Source organism: Scyliorhinus canicula, chromosome 14 (assembly GCF_902713615.1).
Source record: "Scyliorhinus canicula chromosome 14, sScyCan1.1, whole genome shotgun sequence".
NCBI classification, from domain to species: domain Eukaryota; kingdom Metazoa; phylum Chordata; class Chondrichthyes; order Carcharhiniformes; family Scyliorhinidae; genus Scyliorhinus; species Scyliorhinus canicula.
Window position 1 is genome coordinate 156,546,175 of NC_052159.1, and position 22,446 is coordinate 156,568,620.

Below are 22,446 nucleotides of genomic sequence, written 5' to 3' on the forward strand. Positions count from 1 at the left end.
AGGTACAATTGAGAGGATGTTGAATAGATGTCACGAGTGCAGCAAGATCCAAGCAAGTCGCCTACCTTGGATTTATTTTTACATTTTTCTCTTAAGCTGATTAACTTTATACAACGGCAACATTAACTGACAGTGCGTAATTGTATCAGCATGATTATCTTCACAAGAATAAATTAGATACGTTCATGCTGTCTTGTGCAAAGGTAACCATGGGCTATTTTTCAGAATCCAAAACCATCCAGTCGAATATAATAATGCAGATGCCTCGGAAGATATTCTCTCATAACATCAACACGAGTTTCATTCTGTCCCTGACCTTGCTGAAATGCTTGGCTTCATCCTGCCTCACCGTCCTCCGCCAGTCATTTCCCATTATTCTAATTAAGCCAACAATGTCAGCGGAAAGTTGTTCCCGTTTTGATCAAATCTGATGCAACTCGAATGTGAAACCGCTCAATGCTGCGTGGCTGGGGACACGAAGGGCTCTGGGAGGGAGATTGGGCAGAGGTTGATTTTGCTTCCGGGGGGGGTGGGGGGTGTCAGAACTGGGGGCCATCGATATCAGACAGTCAGAACACAAAAATCAAACTTTATACCCAGGGTGCGTTGAGAACATGGAGCTTGTTTATTTCCTTTACTCTTTCATGGGATGTGCCCCCCCCACCCCCGACCCCCCCCCCAACCCCCGACCCCCCCCCCCACCCCCCGACCCCCCCCACCCCCCGACCCCCCCCCACCCCCCGACCCCCCCCCACCCCCCGACCCCCGACCCCCCCCCCACCCCCGACCCCCGACCCCCGACCCCCCCCCACCCCCCGACCCCCCCCCCCCCCCGACCCCCGACCCCCCCCCAACCCCAGACCCCCCCCCGACCCCGATTGCCTTTGAACTGAGCGGTTCGGTGGCCCCGCTTCAGAGGCCATTGAAGAGTCAACCCGCAATGCAGTGTGCCTGGAGTCACGTGTAGGTCAGAGCCGGCAAGGACATCAGTGAACCCGACGGGGTTGTTACCACAGCCAATGGTAGTTCCACGGTCCCCACTGTGGAGGCTAGTTTTATAAATTCCAGATTTTATGAATTGAATTTAAATTCCACCAGCTGCCGGGCTGGGACTTGAACCCGTGTCGCCGGAGGGCCAGCCTGCAGTCAACGTCGAGTCCGTACGACTCCTCTTCAGCGTGCTGAGGAAGATTCATGCAGGCTTGAAACACCGACTCCTGATTCTCTCTCCACAGGAGCTGCCAGACCAGAATTCTTCCGGCATTTTCTGTTTTTGTCGCAGATTTCCAGCATCCGCAGTATTTTTCTTTTACGACCCAAATCTATTTATTTACTGATGAGGCGCTTACTCCCTTCGAGGCTGGAACCAATCTGGAACGCACTTTGTGAAGAATGGGCAGGCAGAACACAATAGCAACTTTTCACATGGAACTGGATAAATACTTGGCAAGGCCAAAACAAATCAGGGCTGTGGGCAAAGAGCTGGGGGGAGGGGGGGGGGGGGTAATTGGGGAGCTTTTCCAAAGAGCTAGCCCAGACAGGACAGGCTGAATGGCCTCTTTCTGTACCACACGATTCCCGTGACTCAAAGAGAAAACTGGCTTAATTTGACGAGCTCTTCAAGGACTCGACCTCCACTGTGGAAAGTGGAGGCGACCGACAACAATCTGGAGAAACGCACAACACTAAACTTACTCCCAGAGAAGAATTTGAATAATTCATTCATCAATAAGCATCTCTGCTTTTTCCAGATTATCACAGAGTTAGACAATATTTGTTAGGCTGACTGTATGCCCCACCGTGCGGAATTCTGCCTCTCTCTCTATCTCTCGCTCTCTCCTTTAAGATGTTCCTTGAACCCTAGCACTTTGACCAAGCTTTTGGTCACCTGCCCTAACATCTCGTGTGACTCGCTGTCAAAGTTTGTTCGATACGGCTCCTGCAAAGCAGCTTGGGACATTTTGCCATGTTAGAACATAGAACATAGAACAGTACAGCACAGAACAGGCCCTTGATGTTGTGCCGAGCAATGATCACCCCACTCAAACCCACGTATCCACCCTATACCCGTAACCCAACAAGGCCCCCCCCCCCAACCTTACTTTTTAGGACACTACGGGCAATTTAGCATGGCCAATCCACCTAACCCGCACATCTTTGGACTGTGGGAGGAAACCGGAGCACCCGGAGGAAACCCACGCACACACGGGGAGGACGTGCAGACTCCACACAGACAGTGACCCAGCCGGGAATCGAACCTGGGACCCTGGAGCTGTGAAGCATTTATGCTAACCACCATGCTACCGTGCTGCCCATGCTGTTAAAGTTGCTATGTAAACACAAGTTGTCATTGTTACAGTAAATCTAGCTTGGGAGGAACCAAGCATGTGTTAAACAGGAATCACAGTCGGGGTGGCACGGCGGCGCAGTGGTTAGCACTGCTGCCTATTGGCGCTGAGGACCAGGGTTCAATCCCGGCCCCAGGTCACTGTCTGTGTGGAGTTTGCACATTCTCCCCATGTCTGCATGGGTCTCACCTCTACAACCCAAAGATGCGCAGGGTGGGTGGATTGGCCACATTAAATTGCCCCTTAATTGGAAAGAAAAAGAATTTGGTACTTTAAATTTATATTAAAAGAAACAGGAATCGCAGTCATACCTGCAAGCACGAGGGAGCTCTACCCTGGGGCTTATTCATCTCCACGGCCACCAATTGCCATCCACCAGAGGCATCCTCATGGAACATCTAAAAAGAAAAGACAATTAGAGGAGACAGTGGCGTAGCAGCAATGTCAGTGGACTGGTAATCCAGACTGGTAATGCTCTGGGGACATGGGGGCAAATCCCACCATGGAACCTGGAGGAGTTTGAACTCAAGTCAATAAAAATCTGGGACAGAAAGCAAGTCTCCGCAATCATGACCAATTGGTTTGCTAATGTTCCTTCAGGGAAGGAAATCTGCTGTCCTCACCCGGTCTGGCCTACATGTGCCTATGTGCCTACTGACTCCAGACCCACAGCAACGCGGTTGACTCTCGCGTGACCTCTGAAATGTCCGGGAAAGCCACTCAGTTCCAGGGCAATTAGGGATGGGAAACAAATGCTGGCCCAGCCCAGCAACGTTGAAAGAGTAGAAAATCTTGCTCACCACCAAACTTGCTTGAAATACTCCGACTGATAAATGGGACACAAACCCAATGAGCTTTCCAAAATAGCCCTGTGGAGAGGAAAGAGTTGAGGGGAGATTTACCAGAATGGTTCTAGGATAAGGGACTTCACACTCGATGTGGATAGACTGGAGAATCTGGGATTGTTTAATAGAAGGATTCAAAATTATGAAGTGATTTGGTAGAATAAATAAAGAGAAAGGTTTTCAGTAACTGGAGATCCTTAAGCACAATCCGAAAACCAGAGGGGGAAGGTGAGGAGAATGCGTTTTTGTTTCGACACAGTGAGTTGGTGTGATCCGGAATGTACTGTTTGAATAGGGAGTGTTATTATTTTTAAAAGGGGACTGGACAAATGCCTGGGTCGTGGGGAAAGAGCAGGGGAGTGGGACTTACAGGATAGCTCTTTCAAAGGGCCAGCACAAGGGCAAAGGGCTTGATAGGCCTTCTTCTGTGCTGTAACATTCTATATCTCGGTGTGCGTGAAGTGGCCTGTGTGGCTATTCTGCCAGAGTGTTAGTGCAGTTCACATATCGATGTCCCTCAGTGAGCTCAACACTATAAACATCAGCGTCGTGTACTCAAGTGCTGTGAATAGAGTGGGCGGGCTTTTGTACGGGAGACCAAGCAGTAAAGTTTTTTTGCAGGCCCTGTCTTGTTTAATAGCGGAACATCTCAAAATGTTTTCAACAGATTCACCACTGGGCAGTCCCATTAACAAGGTAACTGCCCATTAGGATTTGGGGGCCAGTTAGTTCAGGTGATTAGTGTTTTGTTACGCTCTTGACGTAGCATAAGCTGCTTCCTTGATGTGCACTCTGACAAAGGAAGGTTCAGACTTGGAGATAGCTTTAACACATTTATTAAACTGTTAACAGTTCTCCTACTTGGATTCAACTCTCCTGTTAATCCTGCTATAGCTACTCAGACTGATGAACCAGTCTGCTACAATTCACGTGGTGGGTGTGATGTGGTTTAAATCAACCCTGTGTACTCACTGAGTGTGTCCACTGGAAAGAGGAAGATCATGTGTGCTGTGTCCTTTTATATGGGTTGGTGTAATGCCCTCCTGTGGTAGTGTCACCTCTGTGTGTATCTTGAATGCCCATTGGTCGTGTCCTAGCTTGCTGACCTATTGGTTGAGTGTCTGTGTGTCATGATGTCTCTGGTGCTCCCTCTAGTGTCTAGCTAGGTGTAGTTTATTTACATTAATCCCTTGTGTATTTACAGTGATGCATATCACCACAATTAGAAGGTGGTGCACAGTGATTTCAATCCCCATCTCATTCACGGTGACCTGCCTCCTGGCTTTGTCTGTGCAATTGTGCCTTTCAAACTATTGCCTCGCTTTCTCTAACAGAGCGATGTCTATGGTCCCTTGTGGACTATGGCTACCGACTGTACCATAACTGCCTATTGGGACAGAAAGGTCTTGCTTAACTCTTCTGAAAACACCACAAGTGGGCAGTTTAGGGACAGGTTTGAGAGTTTTCATAATTCTTACCCACCTCCCCCTTCCACCCTCAAACTGTTGCTATGACAAAAATGAAATAGAGTGAGTTAGCAGTGAAGAACTTCTACAAATGTGCCTTGCCAGTAGACAGACGTGCCTGCCAGACAATGGCACTTGAAAGACTGCACCTTACGTGTACAGGAAATCCCCCAAAAATAAAGATGCACAGGATTAATTCATTGGCAATAGTTATATTTATGTGGCATAACATAGACTTTGTGATATTAAATCAGTGAAATAACGTATCGTTCTTGAAATACTCTTTCAGGGAGGGGGAGGTAGGGGTGAGGCAGCATCGTTAAATCTGCCACAGACTTTCACACGTGCTAGCCAACCGGCTGAGAGTTTCCGGCACTTTCTATTTTTGTGCACGCTGGTGAACAGAGTGCGGCGGTGGACAGAGGGAGGGGCCGGTTTCGTGACACATCAAGTGTGAAAGACCCAGGACGGAGTGACGCTGGCCGTCGTGCGGGTTCAATAATGTTTTCATTTCAAAAATTCCCATCCCAACATTTTGCATCACTCCCCTGGCCTTGTCCTTCCTCGGGATGAGTTCTACATGTTTCCGGGGAGGGGGCATGTCAAATGGGGTGGGCACCCATCCTACCACTTTCCTGACCATCCCCCGAACCTGGCCCCATAATATTGGGGGGGGGGGGGGGGGGGGCAGGAATGCGCCAAAATGGGCAGCCCACCCACCACCATACTTAAATCAATAACTAAGGGTCAATTAGGTTCATTATCAAACCAACTCACCCTGTGAACACACAGAAAGAGTGGGCAGCAGTAGACCCAAATTTCTAAATCAAACACTTGAAGATTGCGCAGGAAGGGAGGGTCACTTTTCAGAGGCTGCCCTTGCCGACGGTGGGGAATCTTCCATTTAGTCATCACCTCATCTCCTACCCTCCCTCATTCTTACTGCCCCTCTCTCTAGCTTACCCAAACCCACCAATCTCCTCCCCGGCCCAAGGCCCCAGACTATTATATCTCCTCTACACACGGCTGCAGTCACTGATGCCTTCCCGGCACTTCCAGCCAATTAGATTGGCTGGCATCTCCAGAGGGAGGGCGGCGGCCTCCTGCCCAATGGAAGGGAGGATGTGCCACTTGGCATTGGTCAAGTCTGTCCCATGGTGCTTTATGGCTGTAGGGCGGGCCAGCAGGGAGCATGTTGGCTCCATAATGACGTAGTTTCTGGGGATGGGGCGGGGGGGTTATGTGTGTGTAGGGGTGGGGGGGGGGGGGGCGCAGACGGGCTCCTCCAATGTTGGCCTGTTGAGCACCCCCAAGTCTGGTCACTCCACGTTTAGTGCCCTCAGCTGCCTGGGCCCGAAGATCTGGGACACGCACCCGAAGCTAACGTCTCCTAAAAACCTGCCTCTTTAGCTGAGCCTTCATTGTTCGATTTAGGAATATTGACATGTGTTCTGTAGCGGTCTCCTTGCCCGACACCAGGCTGTGCAGCTAACGCTGCCAGGCTTGTCACATGGCGTGAGCCCTCCCATTGCTGTCACAGGCAAGCCGCCTAATGCCCACGCCTGTAAATTGAGAGACCAGTCGGGGCAGGCAGACAGGTAGGTAGTGGAAAGACCAGGCAGTGGATTTTATGAGTCACCGTTAGCTTCATATCCAGCGGCGGCAAGGGAGAAATGCAAAATCCAGCTCATTATCAATTCTTTTTTGACACATCAGTGGCAGGATTTTACACAGTAAAATTCTACGTAAAGTCATGACAGGAAAACGCAACCAATCATTGGAGAAACTGAATTACGGGTTTGTTCCATGCGTGAAAGGCCACGGTTTATGTCAATGTTAGTCATGTGAATGGGACTCCCTGTAACTGAAAGCAGCTGCTAAATCCACAGCAGGTAAAGTCCAGACAGAGATCTTTATTATAGAATTTACAGTGCAGAGGGAGGCCATTCGGCCCATCGAGTCTGCACCAGCTCTTGGAAAGAGCACCCTACCCAAGGGCAACACCTCCACCCTATCCACATAACCCAGTAACCCCACCCAATACTATAGGGCAATTTTGGACACGAAGGGCAATTTATCATGGCCGATCCACCTAACCTGCACATCTTTGGACTGTGGGAGGAAACCGGAGCACCCGGAGGAAACCCACGCAGACACGGGGAGGATATGCGGACTCCGCACAGACAGTGACCCAAGCCGGGAACCGAACCTGGGACCCTGGACCTGTGAAGCAATTGTGCTATCCACAATGCTACCGTGCTACTAAAAAAATAATTTTGCCAACATTTTAAAAATCCATGAGAATGAGCTGTGATTAACTGTTAGGTCACTTGGCCAAAGCCCAGTTTTGGGAGAAGGGCGATCCCAGGTGGGCAGTAGTGAGGTTTGCGATGGGAAATTGTTAAACTGCATCATTGAACATTCGTTTTTGGGATTTGGGTGTCGCTGTTAGAGCCAGGTATCTATTGCCCATCCCTGGTTTCCCCCAAGTGGTTTCCAGTTAATAGTCAATTGTGCTGGTGTGGGACTGGAGTCATGTGGGTGCCTAGGCCAGGTAAATTTATTTCAGGGTCAGGGAGAGACTTTGTGGGCATTCTGCCCTCCTGTGATTGAATCCCCGTTGAATTAGTAGAATAAAAACTCTGTAAGGATGGTTCTATTCCAAGGCAGCAGGGGGTCTAGTGAGACCTCCAGCAGCATTATAGGCCCAACTCCCCAATACTGGGGAAGGCCGGTCAACCCAGGTTCGATTCCAGCTTGAGTCACTGTCTGTGCGGAGTCTGCACATCCTCCCCGTGTGTGCGTGGGTTTCCTCCGGGTGCTCCGGTTTCCTCCCACAATCCAAAGATGTGCGGGTTAGGTGGATTGGCCATGATAAATTGTCCTTAGTGACCAAAATTGCCCTGAGTGTTGGGTGGGGTTACTGGGTTATGGGGATAGGGTGGAGATGTTGACCTTGGGTAGGGTGCTCTTTCCAAGAGCCGGTGCAGACTCGATGGGCCGAATGGCCTCCTCCTGCACTGTAAATTCTATGATTATGACTAACACAGTTGTATCTCTTGCCTTTTGTTCCTTACACGTTTCCAACCTGAATGCGTTAACAAAGCCACCGTTTTGTAAATCTTTCAAAAGAGAGATGCACGAATGATCTTTACTCTGGCTACGTTTGGTCACCACTGGTCAGTGATATCTGATGAAACCTCAGGTGCAGGCTCAATGGGTTGAATGGCCTCCTTCCGCACTGTAAATTCTATGATTCTCTCGAGAATTCTTGCCAAATTCCTCTCTCTGCCTCTACACTTCTCTCTCCTGTAAAAACTCTTCAAATCGCATTCCTCTGAACAGCCACCTCTCCTAATTTCTATTATTCGGGTTCATTGTCCATTTCACCATTCACCTCTCTGGGAAAAGCCCTCGAACATCATTTTAAAACATTTTAAAGCACCTGACCCCACACATCTGCTGCTGAAATGCTCATCGATAAATTTGTGGCCTCCGGCACGACCATTCCAGCGCTCTCCTCGCTTACCTTGGCCACTCAGTGTACCTGAACTCATTATGATGCCCCATCTTAACTCATGCCAAATGCTACTCACCCACAATCCTGTGCTCTCTGACCTGTGATCGGCACCCAATCTGGTGACCTCTTCACTTCAGCATGATCATTGTCGTGTCCGAATCCCTTGCCTCTCACCATCCCTGTAACCTCCTCCAGCCATATAATCCTCTGGGATATCAGCGTTCCTTCAAATTCTTGCCTTGCGTTCATCCCTGTTTTAATCGTTCCATCACTGGAGGCCCTGTCTGCTGTTCAGACCCTAAACACTGGGATTCTCCCCGGAGATATCTCAATCTCTCTCTTTCCTCCTTTAAGATGATCTTGACAACCCAACTCTGACCACTTTACATAGAATTTACAGTGCAGAAGGAGGCCGTTCGGCCCATCGAGTCTGCACCGGCCCTTGGAAAGGGAACCCTACCCAAGCACACAGCACCACCCTCCCCGTAACCCCACCCAACCTTTGTGGACACGAAGGGCAATTAATCACGGCCAATCCACCTAACCTGCACATCTTTGGACTGTGGGAGGAAACCGGAGCACCCGGAGGAAACCCACGCAGACACGGGGAGAACGTGCAGACTCCGCACAGACAGTGACCCAGGTGGGAGTCGAACCTGGGTCCCAGGATCTGTGAAGCAACAGTGCTAATCACTATGCTACCCTGCTGCCCACTTTGTGGTTTGGCATCAAATGTGATTTGATCATGTTTCTGTGATGTTTTGCTACTTCAGGAGCTGAGTGTTAGTTGCTGATGGCTGATTTTTCCCGTACAGGAGTTCTGGGCGTATACATCACCTGTGTCGTGGCAGTGGAGGTGGTGCTGCTTCTCGGACCCCACATCTGCTGAAACTGAACCCTTATTTCGGCAAAGGTCTCAATGATCACCGCAATGAATACATTCTGAAAAGGACAGAGAAAGAACTCATGAAACTTGGAAGCATACGAAAGAGCAGGAAACACAAGAACATAAGAAGTAGGAGGAGTCGGCCAGCAGGCCCATCGAGTCTGCTCCGCCATTCAAGGGGGAATAAGGGGGACAGGATCTCAAAATTACTCAGGGCTGATGTCAGGAAGCACTTCCTCATGCCAAGGGGAGTCCAGAAATCTGGAACTCACTCCCATCCTCCTGCTCCCAAATTCCTACCCATTTATTCACAAAGACATCACCTAAAATAGCAAAAGGAACATACGAGGGATAATTCGATAGACTTGCTCCTTCATCCTTATTGCTTTGCTTGAAGGGATGGATTTCCTTTGCCTCCCCAGTAACTGAATACTCTCAGCTTTTATTCTTGCTGTTCAAGTTCTTTTCAAGAGAGATGTTTTGGCCCAAGGAGAACCCCTTCTTCCCCATGACAGTATAACTTACCACTAAACAGCACGGTAGCATTGTGGATAGCACAATTGCTTCACAGCTCCAGGGTCCCAGGTTCGATTCCGGCTTGGGTCACTGTCTGTGCGGATTCTGCACATCCTCCCCGTGTGTGCGTGGGTTTCCTCCCACAGTCCAAAGATGTGCAGGTTAGGTGGATTGGTCATGATAAATTGCCCTTAGTGTCCAAAATTGCCCTTAATGTTGGGTGGGGTTACTGGGTTATGGGGATAAGGTGGAGGTGTTGATCTTGGGTAGGGTGCTCTTTCCAAGAGCCGGTGCAGACTCGATGGGCCGAATGGCCTCCTTCTGCACTGCAAATTCTATGATGTTTATGATAAACAAAAGAAAAGATTCCCACCAAATGACACCAGGAGCTTTCTCTGCCGGTATTAAAGGAACAAATTAGCGCATCCGCAGAAAATCCCCCTGTACAATATGTTTAGTATTTACAACCATGCGCTGCACCTTAACAAGCCAGGCGAGGAAGAAGATCAAGGTGATGAAGTAGAAATACGAGCGCCATCGTGGGAAGCTGTCAATTGCCTGGTACATGAAGAACACCCAACCCTCCTGCGATGCAGCTTCATAAACAGTGAAGATACTGGTGCCTGATGGCAGGATAGAGACAGGACATCCAACATTGTAAGAAAGACTTTGAAGACGACAAAACAAAACGCTGGTTAAAAAGTTCAAACATTTCCGCCTACGCACAGCACTGCAGTTAGTGCCACCTATTTACCGTGAATAAGGTAACAACTTACATGAATACACACATTTACAGGGAAAGATCCAACTGTCTTTTTAAATAAAGATAAAATATTGCAGATACTGGGAACTTGAAATAAAAACAGAAAGGTCTGCCATTTTGATGGAACCATCAATTCACTAGTTACTACAGAGCCAGCCTGTTACCCGTTGAACTCTCGATGAACTGCAGGCTGGCTCTGGACAAGGGTATTTATACAGTAGACCAGGGGGAGGAGCTGTGGGCGGAGCCAAGGGTGGAGCCTGGTACAAACTCCTGAGCATTCCCAGAGCTACTCCCCCTAGTGGTCGGATAACGCTACTGCGTGTACAATGGTATTGGTAAATACAGTGTGAATTACTAAGTTACATTCACCACACATTTTAAGTATATGTTAATCAAATCCTTGAAGAACTAGAGGCGATGATGAATTTTAAAACCACATAGCGCGTTGTTGTGATCTGGAAGGCACTGTCTCAAAGGGCCGTGGAAGCAGATTCAATAACAACTTTCAAAAGGAAATTGGTCAATACTTGAAAATGAAATATTTGCAGGGCTATGGGGAAAGAGCCCGGGGCGGGGGGGGGAGTGTGAACAGTCCTTTCAAAGAGACAGCACAGGGGAGAAGGGTAGAATGGCCACCTCATTTTCTGTAACATTCTATACAGGTGATACGCGCATGTGCTCAAAATCCTTTTTCAGCTCAACAATTCTCCGAGATCGCTGATCGCTGTGCCCCGCTAATTTGGCCCCAACCTTCCTCGACCCGTCACTGGCTCACTCTGCACCAAGGTCGGGCGGCACGGTAGCACAGTGGTTAGCACTGTTGCATCACAGCGTCAGGGCCCCAGGTTCGATTCTGACTTGGGTCAGTGTCTGTGTGGAGTCTGCACGTTCTCCCCGTGTGTGCGTGGGTTTCCTCTGGGTGCTCCGGTTTCCTCCCCACAGTCCAAAGATGCGCAGGTTAGGTGGACTGGTCACGATAAATTGCCCTTAGAGTCCAAAAACGTGGGGTTACTGGGTTACAGGGATAGGGTGAAGGTGTGGGCTTAAGTAGGGTGAGCTTTGCAAGGGCCGGTGCAGACTCGATGGGCCGAATGGCCTCGTTCTGCACTGTAAATTCTCTGATTCTTTAACTCCCTCCCAAACCGACTGTGCCTCTCAGACAGTTCTATCTCCCTGTGGAGCATGGCATCGAATTTGGTCTGATTCGCGCTGTTAAAGCCATCATGTCTGGTGCAGACACGATGGGTCACATGACCTTCTCCCCTGCAGATTATCTGTTTCGATCCAAATGCACGCTTTAGATTGAACAGATGTTGACATCCTTAGCGATAGAACATGTATGATGTAAAAATGTCGACACTCGCCTCTTTGTCACGTACATCCAATCAAAAATCATTACAACAGCATAACAATCCTGAAAATATCTGGGGCGCATCTTGCTCCTAAACTAACCCCAACGGCATAAACCAAATGACAGATGTCTGAGCACATCTAACTTTCTGTTTGTTCGTACGCTTCCACCATCCATTTCCTCTTTCAACACCTTTGCTGAAACTGCCACTCGATTCTTTACTAATTTCAGTCTGTTCATTCTGAGAGCTGAGAGTAATTATGGGCGGCACGGTAGCACAGTGGTTAGCACTGTCGCTTCACAGCGCCAGGGACCCGGGTGCGATTCCCGGCCCTGGGTCACTGTCTGTGCGGAGTCTGCACGTTCTCCCCGTGTCTGCGTGGGTTTCCTCCTGGTGCTCCGGTTTCCTCCCACAAGTCCCGAAAGACGTGCTTGTTGGGTGAATTGGACACTTTGAGTTCTCCCTCTGTGTACCCGAACAGGCGCCGGAATGTGGCGACTAGGGGCTTTTCACAGTAACTTCATCGCAGTGTTAATGTCAGCCTACTTGTGACACTAATAAAGATCATCATAAAGATAATGTCGCTCAGCTCAATTGTTACAAAAAATAAATTAATTCTCAAGAACATACCTAAGAACTCATACATGCGCTTATCTATAACATTGTTCAGGTCCAAAACTTTTCAAAATTGAAAGTCTTTCCTAGTGTTGCTCTCTCTTGTTCAATTTATAGAGGCTGTGATTTGATCCAAAACGGCTGAGGATTCAGTATATTCGTCTCATGGTAGATTGCTGTTTGCAGTAAGCTAGCTCACATCCCTTGGAAATTGAAAATTAAATAATTTAAAAGAACTGAATGGTAACTGCATGCCTCAGGGCTGGCACGTTATGTACGTAGAGCTGGGTTACAGAACAGAAGCCTGATGGATTGTTCACTCAGCACCATAGACATGACAGACAAATAAAAACTTACCAAGCAGAACATCGCACAAAACAAAACCTCCCAAACTGTTTGCATTTATATAGCACCTTTCACAGCTTCACAACCAATAAACCGCTTTTGAAATGTAGTCACTGCTTGGAAACACAGCAGTGGCCAATTTGAGCACAGCAAGATCCCAGAAAAAGCAATGTAATAATCACCAGATCTGTTTCTGTGGTGCTGGCTGAAGGGTCAATGTCAGTTAGGACACTGGGGCGAACTCCACTGCCCTTCCTCAAAATAGTGTCATGGGATCTTTGACGTCCACCTACCCGGGCAGACAAGGCCCTGGTTTGAAGTCTCATTTGAACGCACGCCCTCTGAATCCCTGGGCTGATCCCTGGCTGATATCCTTGTTGTCAAGGTGAATAATGACGCCCCCAATATTGCCAGAGTCCTATTCTGGAGAAAGAGAGAAAGAGAAGAGAGAAAGAGAAGAGGGAAGACAGAGGATAGAAGAGAGAAGACAGAGGAGAGAAGAAAGAGAGAAGAGAAGAGCGAGGATAGAAGAGAGAAGACAGAGGAGAGAAGAGAGAAGAAAGAGAGAAGAGAAGAGAGCGAGTGACAAGCTTCTGGTGGTTAAAGACTTATGGGGGTGGAGTTGCGGGGGGGGGGGGGAGTTTCAGCTGCGCCATAAAATGGACGAGGTAGTCTATGTGGAGTTTGCATGTTCTCCCTGTGTCTGTGTGGGTGCTTCCCTCCCACAGTCCAGAGATGTGCAAGTCAGGTGGATTGGCTGTCATAAAATTGCCCCTTGGTGTCCAGCGATGTGCAGGTTAGGTGGGGTAACGGAATTAGGTGAGAGAGTGGGCCTAGGTAAGTTGCTCTTTCAGCAGGTCAATGCACACTCGATGGGCTGAATGGCCCCCTCCTGCACTGTCGGGATTCATACGCCCATCTCAATTATCCCAGTTATTTACATTTCTTTGCTAGCAGGCCATCCTCTAACTACTCTCAGCTTTTCCAATAAACGGCTGGCTTTTATTGGCCATTCTGGTGGGGAACCAGAGCAGAGGTCCCGGAGAGTTCTGAGGAATGAAATTCTTTCAGATCATACTAAAAATAAATTGACTTCAGATGTGAACTGTTTTATAGCCCATCCAGGAAGCAGGTTGCAGATGGTAAATTCCCATGCAATATAATCAAGAATAAATGGTGTCAAATGATCGAGAACCAGAGGACACCGATTTACAGTAACTGGACAAAAGAGGCGATGGTGACATGAGGAAGACATTTTCACACAATGAGTGGTTAGGATGTGGGATGCGCTGCCCGAGGATCTGGTCGATACAGGTCAGTCGAGGCTTTGAAAGGGGAATTAGACTGTTATCTGAAAAGGAAGAATGTGACAGGGGAATGGCACTGGGTGAGTTCCTCACCTGGAGAGTCGACGCAGACAAAATGTGCCGAATGGCCTCCTTCTGCATTGTAACAATTCTATGAACTGCTGTCGAAGCTATTATTCTTGAAACCAGTTAAATCTGCAGTTTGTGTTTTTAAAACATACGCTGAAACATGTTGGGTGCGATTCTCCAAAATGGAGACAGAGTCTTCGCGCCGTCGTGAACGCCGATGCGTTTCACAACGGCGCGGGCAGTAGAGATTCTGGCCCTCACAGGGGGCCAGCACAGTGCTGGAGCGGTTCACGCCACTCTGCCATTTCCGCGCGGCCGTCGGCCCATCAAGTCCGGAGAATCGGCGGACAGCGGCTCGCGACCAGCGCCGCGCCAAACACGCCGGCGCAAATGGCGCCAATTCTCCGCTCCTCGGAGAATCGCCTGCCGACGTCGGACCGGCGTCGCGGGAAAGAATGGCTCGAACGGCGATTCTCCCACGCGGAGCGGCATGGGAGAATCCCGCCCATTTTCAGTCTCCTGGTGTTTCCAAAACCTGAAAACTTTGAAATGGAATAAAAAGTATAAACAAGACAGGAGACGCCCGACAAAAGGTTTTTTTAAAAAAAAAATGAAATCACACCTTCCACTGAAACCAGGACACATCTTGCATCTAAACTCTAGGTTTAACAGTTCTTTCCCAATCACCTCCAGCAGTTTGCTGAACTTTCAACATCTGCCCATTTCTCAAAAACAAAATGTTAACATTCCCGAGGACAGCAAGACATTTCAGGAAAGCACTCGGACCATGAAACCTGCCGCTGACACGTGAAAATATTACAGAAGCTCAGGGCCTCGTTTTGCAAACTGCGTCTAGCAGATGTGCCCTGCCATATGTCTCCTTGTGGCATGAACAACAAAGGGGTGTTTATCAACGGGAGACGCAGGTAACACAACTTCTACACCAAATAATCCCACATTCATTCTACACCCAAAATGAATATTTGCAAGAGAAATCTGAACGTACATTATAACTCTGCACCAAGCTGCAGACAGAAGGCAGAGCGATTATTTTTACTCAAAGGTGGTTAGGCGGAGGGCAATAACCAGGATTGACTTCTCAAAGATGTATTTTGCAGCTCCTAGGTAACACAAGGTAACTATGGTAACCTTGTTCTGTAAATGGAGCGTTCTCAGGCAAAGTTAAGTTAATGGCTCTCACCGTGTAAGAGACAGTTTAGGAAGATAAAGACTCACATTTTTGACATCACCAGTATTATGCCTCAGGCTAAAGCATCAACCGTAAGCACACTATTAAGATGGGAAAAAAAATCAAAATAGGATTACAACTTAAAATAAAAAACTTTGGATGGAATAAAATCTTTGGATCTCGCTTAAACAAGGTTTCGAGGAGTGGGAAAAGTTTGCGGTAATGGGAATATAAATGGGGAGAGGTTTAAAATACTATAATCAGTTTCACACGACTGCACACGAGTCAGATTTACATCCAGTAACCGATTTTTCCACTAGTTACCTGGGGGAAATGACGCCTCATTCATTAGCGGATGCTGGGCACGCACGGAGTGTGACAACACAGTGACAGTGCAGCCCGTCAAGAGAGGTGCAGCTGGACTGGCCAAACTGATCTCCCACACCAAAGGCAGAGGAATACGTGCTATGGCTCAGCTAGCAGCCCCAGATACACTGTAAGGGCAGCCACATTGGGCTGCACAATGGAGGAGAGATCAAGGGGGAGGAAGGTGGGGAGTCAGATGTCAGTTGAACAATCCTGAGTGTGCCAACTGCGACACAAAATAACAAATTAAGGATAATTAGTCAAGCTTGTAACGCAGCTCGTTTACTTTTGCTATAAGTGGCATACATTCATACTCAAGGACCTACTATCTGCAAACAAAAGTAGTATGTTCAAGCCTCGTGTTTTTTTTCAATTACTCAAGAGCTTGGGAAGCCTATAGTTCCCCATTGTTGTTTTCGCCATGGCAACGTCTAGGGCAGCGTTGACTTGCCAGCCAATCAGCACTATTTTCTCCTGTAGTATAACATTGTTGTGACTGTTTGAAATTTGGTATTCTTGTATTTGTCTTGATGACAGTGACATGAAAGCATCACCAACAGGTCGGTTGTCAGCAATATAAATCAACCGTGTCTCAGTGAGTGGCTCAAGTCACAGGCCATAGACGTGAACACAAGATCTAGGCTGACACTGGGGAATTAGTGGGAATTATCCAGAAATACAGAAGAAAGATTTATATTCCTATCAGGCCTTTCGTTACCTCAGCACATGCCAAGGCTTTTTACATCCACATACTTGGGAAGAGCAGTCACTATTGTTATGGCATCATTTATCTTGGTGTCCCGGTGTGCTAAATTAGTATTCTGTGGAGAATAAGGTACAGGGTGTTCCAATGTTTGCTACATTGGTTACCGCCTATTAATACGGTTGGGATCACTTGGAATGTTGTGACAGGTCACCAGATTAGTTCAATGGTCAGTGGACAGGGCTTTGGAGTCAGCCAGTTTTGGAGAGTCAGCCAGCAAGTGTCAGAGACAGGGACAGGTAGCGGTCCGAATTAAGTTAAAAGAACAGAACAGAGGAACAGACTCCAAGGGCGAAATTCTCCCAAAACGGGAAAAATCGTCAAACCGCCGTAAAACCCGGGCGGGTTTTACGGCATCGCGCCCCTTCCCGACGGGGGACCGATTCTGGTCCCCCGTCGGGGCTAGCAGCCCGACGTCGGAGGCTCCGACAAGTCGGGCTTAACGAAAATCGTTAAACCCGCTTGTCGGACTTAGCGCCGGCTGACGCGTCATATGACGTCAGCCGCGCATGCGCAGGTGGAAGACGCCACCCGCGCATGCGCGGGTGACGTCATCGCGTTTTTGCGCGAAACCCGCGCATGCGCGGTCCGGGTTGCCCCTCAGCCGCCCCGCGTATTGATACTGCGGGGCGGCGGAAGGACAAATAGTGCGCGGGTATCGGGCCCGCTGCCCGCGATCGGTGGGCACCGATCGCGGGCCCATGGCACCCTTGGCACGGCCGTGGTACTGCCGTGCCAATCGGTGCCATGGTTATTTTTTTCCAGGTGGTCACGACGTTTTTACGAACGGCAGGACCAGGTGTGTTTGCCGTTCGTAAAAAGGTCGTAAAGGGCTGGGACTTCGGCCCTTCTAACAGCTGTGAATCGCTGCCGGCCGTAAAAAAACGGCGGCAGCGATTCGTGTCGGGATTTCGGCGGGGGGGTGGGAGAATAGCGGGAGGGCGTCAAAAAAGTCGGGAAGGCCCTCCCGCTATTCTCCCACCCGTCGTGGGGGGCGGAGAATTTCGCCCCAAGTTAGCAAATGGGCTGCAGGGAGCAGATTTTAAGTAAAGTGGGCTGTTGAGGCAAAGGCACACCTTTCGAGCAGTGGCTCAGGGCCATGTATCGGAACGTGTGCTTGGAAGGTAAAGCCTGCCTGTAATTGGAGATCCAGCTGAAAGGAATCTCAGAAGGCATGATTGAAACCCTGAAAGAGGGACCATCATTGAAGCCGTCTCAGTCGAAACAACATTTAGAAATAGTTTCAAGGAAAGATCTTCAAAAGGTGGAGATTGGAAACTCTGGGGCGAAATACCAAATTTCAGTGAAGCTGGTTGGCTCACAGAATGACAAACGTCTGGGTGGCTTGCTGTGAAATCCATGGAATCAGTTTTGGCCACACCTGTCATCTATTGTGTGGTGTGGTGTGTTCAAACATAGTTTTCCTGTGAACTCACACTCACCTCAAAACTACTCTGAATGTTAGAGTATAAAATAAACATTGTAAATTGCTCTAGCTTTCTGAACCTGTATATTAAAGTTTATTTATGTTCAAAGCCAGTGGAATCTTGTGGCTTCATTCACTAAGTAACAAAATGTTATTGGTCCCAAACCAGATCCCCCCCCCCCCCCCCCCCCCCCCCCCCCGCGCAGTCCCTGGGACCTGGCTACGGATCACAACACTATTGCAATCTTAATACACGCAGCACGCAATTTTATGCACAGCAAGCTCCCAAAAACAGCAAAGTGATAATGGCCCGATAATCTGTTTTACTGGCATCGGTTAAGAGATGGATATTGGCCACGACCCCTCTGTTTTTCTAGGGAATGTTGTCTTAGAATCTTTTGCATCCACCCGAGGGGGCAGGCGGGGCCCCAGGTTTGATGTTTCAGATGGCCGACCATCTCGATCGTGAAAAAGATGGGAGAGAAATGCAGGATTTTTGCAACAACAAGAAATGCGGAGGGCAAAGTTAGGAGAAGCAGAATTCCTTCTCGGACACTCCCCCCACCCCCCCCCCCCCCCACCATGATAAATCTGCAAATGTAATTAACAGTAGATCACTGACTGCAGAGTCTCTGGCAACACCCAGGTCCCCTGATTAAGCTGCCACGCCCCAGGCAACTGATTTTATGGAGGTTACCGTGGGGCAGCACGGTAGCATGGTGGTTAGCATAAATGCTTCACAGCTCCAGGGTCCCAGGTTCGGTTCCCGGCTGGGTCACTGTCTGTGCGGAGTCTGCACGTCCTCCCCGTGTGTGCGTGGGTTTCCTCCGGGTGCTCCGGTTTCCTCCCACAGTCCAAAGATGTGCAGGTTATGTGGATTGGCCATGCTAAATTGCCCGTAGTGTCCTAAAAAAGTAAGGTTAAGGGGGGGGGGTTGTTGGGTTACGGGTATAGGGTGGATACGTGGGTTTGAGTAGGGTGATCATTGCTCGGCACAACATCGAGGGCTGAAGGGCCTGTTCTGTGCTGTACTGTTCTATGTTTATGCAAAACAATAACGTTAATTCTGATCACCGGGCGTATTACAATATGAATGCAGGATGGAATAAAGTAACACAGCTTGTTACTCGTTTCACAATACAATTTGGGGGAAATGGAGATGTCTGTGGTGTGTATACCAAGGATTTCAACTGCTGGCCCACAAGTAATAAATAACCTTGTGAAGGACAAAGGGGAACACTGGCATTATAAATATCCCCAACATTCTCAGGAAGCGCAGCTGAATTGCATCTCAACCCTGAAAAAAGTGCAACGACAGCATTGGGGATGTTGACGTTTCCAACCCGTTTGACACCAGGCGGGTCAGATCATGTGAGAATACACTGGTCTTGGCTTGACACATCTCCAGCGCCAGACACTGAGCTTGGAGTGAAATCGGCCCAAAATTTACAAAATAAAAAGAGAGACTTGCATTTACATAGCAACTTCCCCGACCTTGCAATGTCACAAAGTGCTAACCAGCCAGTGCAGTCGCTGTTGCAATATAGGAGACACGGCAGCCAATTTTCACACAGTAAGCTCCCACATCAGCAACGGGATGACAGATAATGCTTTTTGTGATGTTCATTGAGGGATAACTATTGGCCTGGACACTGGGTATAACTCCACTGCTCTTCATCAAAATAGTCCATGGGATCTTTTGCATCCCATGGGTTTGTAAAAGGGGGCAGTGGCATAGTGGTATTGTTACTGGACTAATAATCCAGAGACCCAGAGTAATGCTCTGGGGACCCAGGTTCAATTCCCGCCATGGCAGATGGTGAAATTTGAATTCAATGGAAATCTGGAATTAAAGGTCTAAAGGTGACCATGAAACCATTGTCGATTGTCGTAAAAACCCATCCGGTTCACTAATGTCCTTTAGGGAAGGAAATCTGCCGTCCTTACCTGGTCTGGCCTATATGTGACTCCATGCACACAGCAATGTGGTTGACCCATAAATGCCCCTCAGGGATAGGGAATGGCCCAGACAGCGACGCCCACATCCCATGAATGAATTTAAAAAAGGGTTAATGTGCGGGACTGTGTAAATAGCTCCTCCCATAATGATGATGTGAGAGGACACGTGATGAGGAGTCGCGAGGGAGATTGCTCACAACTCCAGCAGTGGAACACCTAGTCATGGATAGATGTATTGAGTTCATTACGAAACCAGTTAATGTTTGGACATGCCAACATTATTTCATCAATCATTCTGAAGCCAGACTAACCAACAGGCAACACGTGGGGCCTCAGTTCAATGCCTCACTCAAAAGAGGGTGGGCGCGATTCTCCGCAAATGCGGCGAATCGTAAAGGCTGCCGTGAAACTGGCCGCGTTTCACGGCAGCCTCCGCGCCCCCTCCCGGGACCCGATACTCCCCCCCCCCGGGTGGGGCTAGCAGCGTGGCCCCATGAAGCACGGCATCGCGGGCTTAGAGACCGTCGCTAAGTCCGCGCACCAAGCGTCACAACGGCTGACGCGCACGATGACGTCAGCCGCGCATGTGGGGTTGGACGGCTCCAACCCGCGCATGCGCGGATGATGTCATCACGCAGATGCGTCAAACCCGCGCATGCGCGGGCCGTCATGCCCCTCAGCCACCGGGGCGGCGGAGGAACAAATAGTGCGCGGGTATCAGACCTGCTGCCCACGATCGGTGCCCATCGATCGCAGGCCCATGCCACCCTTGGCACAGCCGTGGTGCGGCCGTGCCAATCGGTGCCATGGTTGTCCAGGACGGCACTTTGCGGCCGTTTTCACGAACGGTGAGAGCAGGTGTGTTTGCGGCCATGAAAACGGCTGTAAAGGCCTGGGAACTCGGCCCATCGGCCTGGGGAGAATCGCTGCTCGCCGTAAAAAACGGCGAGCAGCGATTCGTGTCGTGGGGCGGCCGTTGGGGGGGGGGGGGGGGGGGGGAGGAGAGAATAGCAGGAGGGCGGGAAAAATGTCGGGAAGGCCCTCCCGCTATTCTCCGACCCGTCGTGGGCAGCGGAGAATCGCGCCCAACGCCTCTGACAATGTAGCCCTTCCTTGGAACTAATTTCTAGTGTATGCCTGGAGTGGAACTTGAACCGGGAGCCTTGAGATTCGGAGCCGATTCTGCTACCAATTGATCCATAGCTTTGCAAAAAATAAAAGCCCAGGAAAAATACCATCAAGAGAATATTGACTTCCAAGTAAAGAGCAACAGTTGAAAGGGCACCAAAGATTATCACCAAGAAAACAAATTACTGGAAAGAATTCAATCCCAAAAATCAATCCCTCGTTATGGAATTGAGATTAACCTCTTACATCATGCCTCTGCGAGCGTTCAGACAATTCTTTCTGCTTCACATGGCATACAGATTCCTGGTTTAATAAAGGCCAGCTTTCCATCCATTGCTGCCTCACACCCAGCGGAAAGAATGCAAGGGATGGGGACCAGAAAAGGCCATTCAGCCCTTTGAGGCTGTTCCACCATCCAACAGGATCATGGACGACCTTCGGCCTCAACGTCACCTTTCCTGCACCATGTCGACATCCCCGCACCTAAAGATTTAATCAACGTCTGTGCAGTAAATGCAATAATTAGTGACCGCCAGTTAGCTGACTAACAACGACGGGTTAATTATAAATTCAAAGTATATACAGAGCGCTGTAATTGATGTCTTCATTCTCAGCAGTAAGATCAAACCAGCTGCAAAAGCCCGCCTCTGCCCAGAGATCCACGTGCTCGTCCGCCATTGGGCGATCAGATCCTTCCAAGGCACACCCCCTTAAAGAGCACAGCGAGTACACTCCGTATGAAACATACTCAATTATTAAGCATCCAAAGCTCTCTGGGGTCGAGGATTCCAAAGATTCGTAATCTTAAGTGAAGAAATATCGCTCCACCTCAGTCTGAGCTGGCCGCGTCTTAACCGTGAGACGGAGCTTTAATTCGACATTCCACATTCAGGGAAATTATTTTCTTGGCATCGACCCCGGCAACCCCCTTCAGAATTTTATGTTTTGGGTTAGCCCTGCTGCCTCACGGCGCCGAGGTCCCAGGTTCGATCCCGGCCCTGGGTCACTGTCCGTGTGGAGTTTGCACATTCTCCCCGTGTCTGCGTGGGTCTCGCCCCCACAACCCAAAGATGTGCAGGGTGGGTGGATTGGCCACGCTAAATTGCCCCTTAATTGGGAAAAAGAAATTGGGCACTTCAAAATTAAAATAAAAGAATTTTATGTTTCAATGAGATCATCTATAAACTAGAGTCTCGACCCAGTCTACTCAATCTCTCCTCATCATACAATCCTTTCATTCCAAGATAAGGTAGACCTGAGTGTATCTGGGACTGATAGCCCAGAGTGACGCTGTGTTCTGGGCGTTCGTGACTTAGTTGGCATTTGACCCCTAGACAAAGCCGGGGTATGCAGCGACCTTAATCTCTGGATGGCGAAACGAGGCTGGACCTGTAATCTCGCACCTACACTGGTGTAACAGAGCCCTATACGTTGCAGACAGAAGGAGGATGTCCATGCATTGCACCTTTTCCAACTAAATGAAAGCTTGGGAGACAGCCATTCCCGAGTTCATTCCTCATGCGGTGCCTTGACCAGAGTCAACCTGGCTGATTTGAATTTGAACAAAAGCTGGTAGTTTA

The 22,446-nt window shown here is 49.1% G+C and overlaps 1 protein-coding gene across 5 annotated transcripts in view; it reads right to left on the bottom strand.

Moving 5' to 3' along the window:
- nalcn (sodium leak channel, non-selective) overlaps positions 1 to 22,446 on the bottom strand; it is a 259,921-nt gene that overhangs the window by 204,815 nt on the left and 32,660 nt on the right. For all 5 annotated transcript variants that reach the window (XM_038818429.1, XM_038818427.1, XM_038818428.1 and 2 more), the window contains 3 exons: positions 10,062 to 10,204; positions 9,017 to 9,121; positions 2,660 to 2,746 (listed from right to left, as the gene is read on the bottom strand). In XM_038818429.1, the coding sequence (XP_038674357.1) occupies positions 2,660 to 2,746; positions 9,017 to 9,121; positions 10,062 to 10,204 (335 nt within the window). The remainder of the gene's footprint in view (positions 1 to 2,659; positions 2,747 to 9,016; positions 9,122 to 10,061; positions 10,205 to 22,446) is intronic.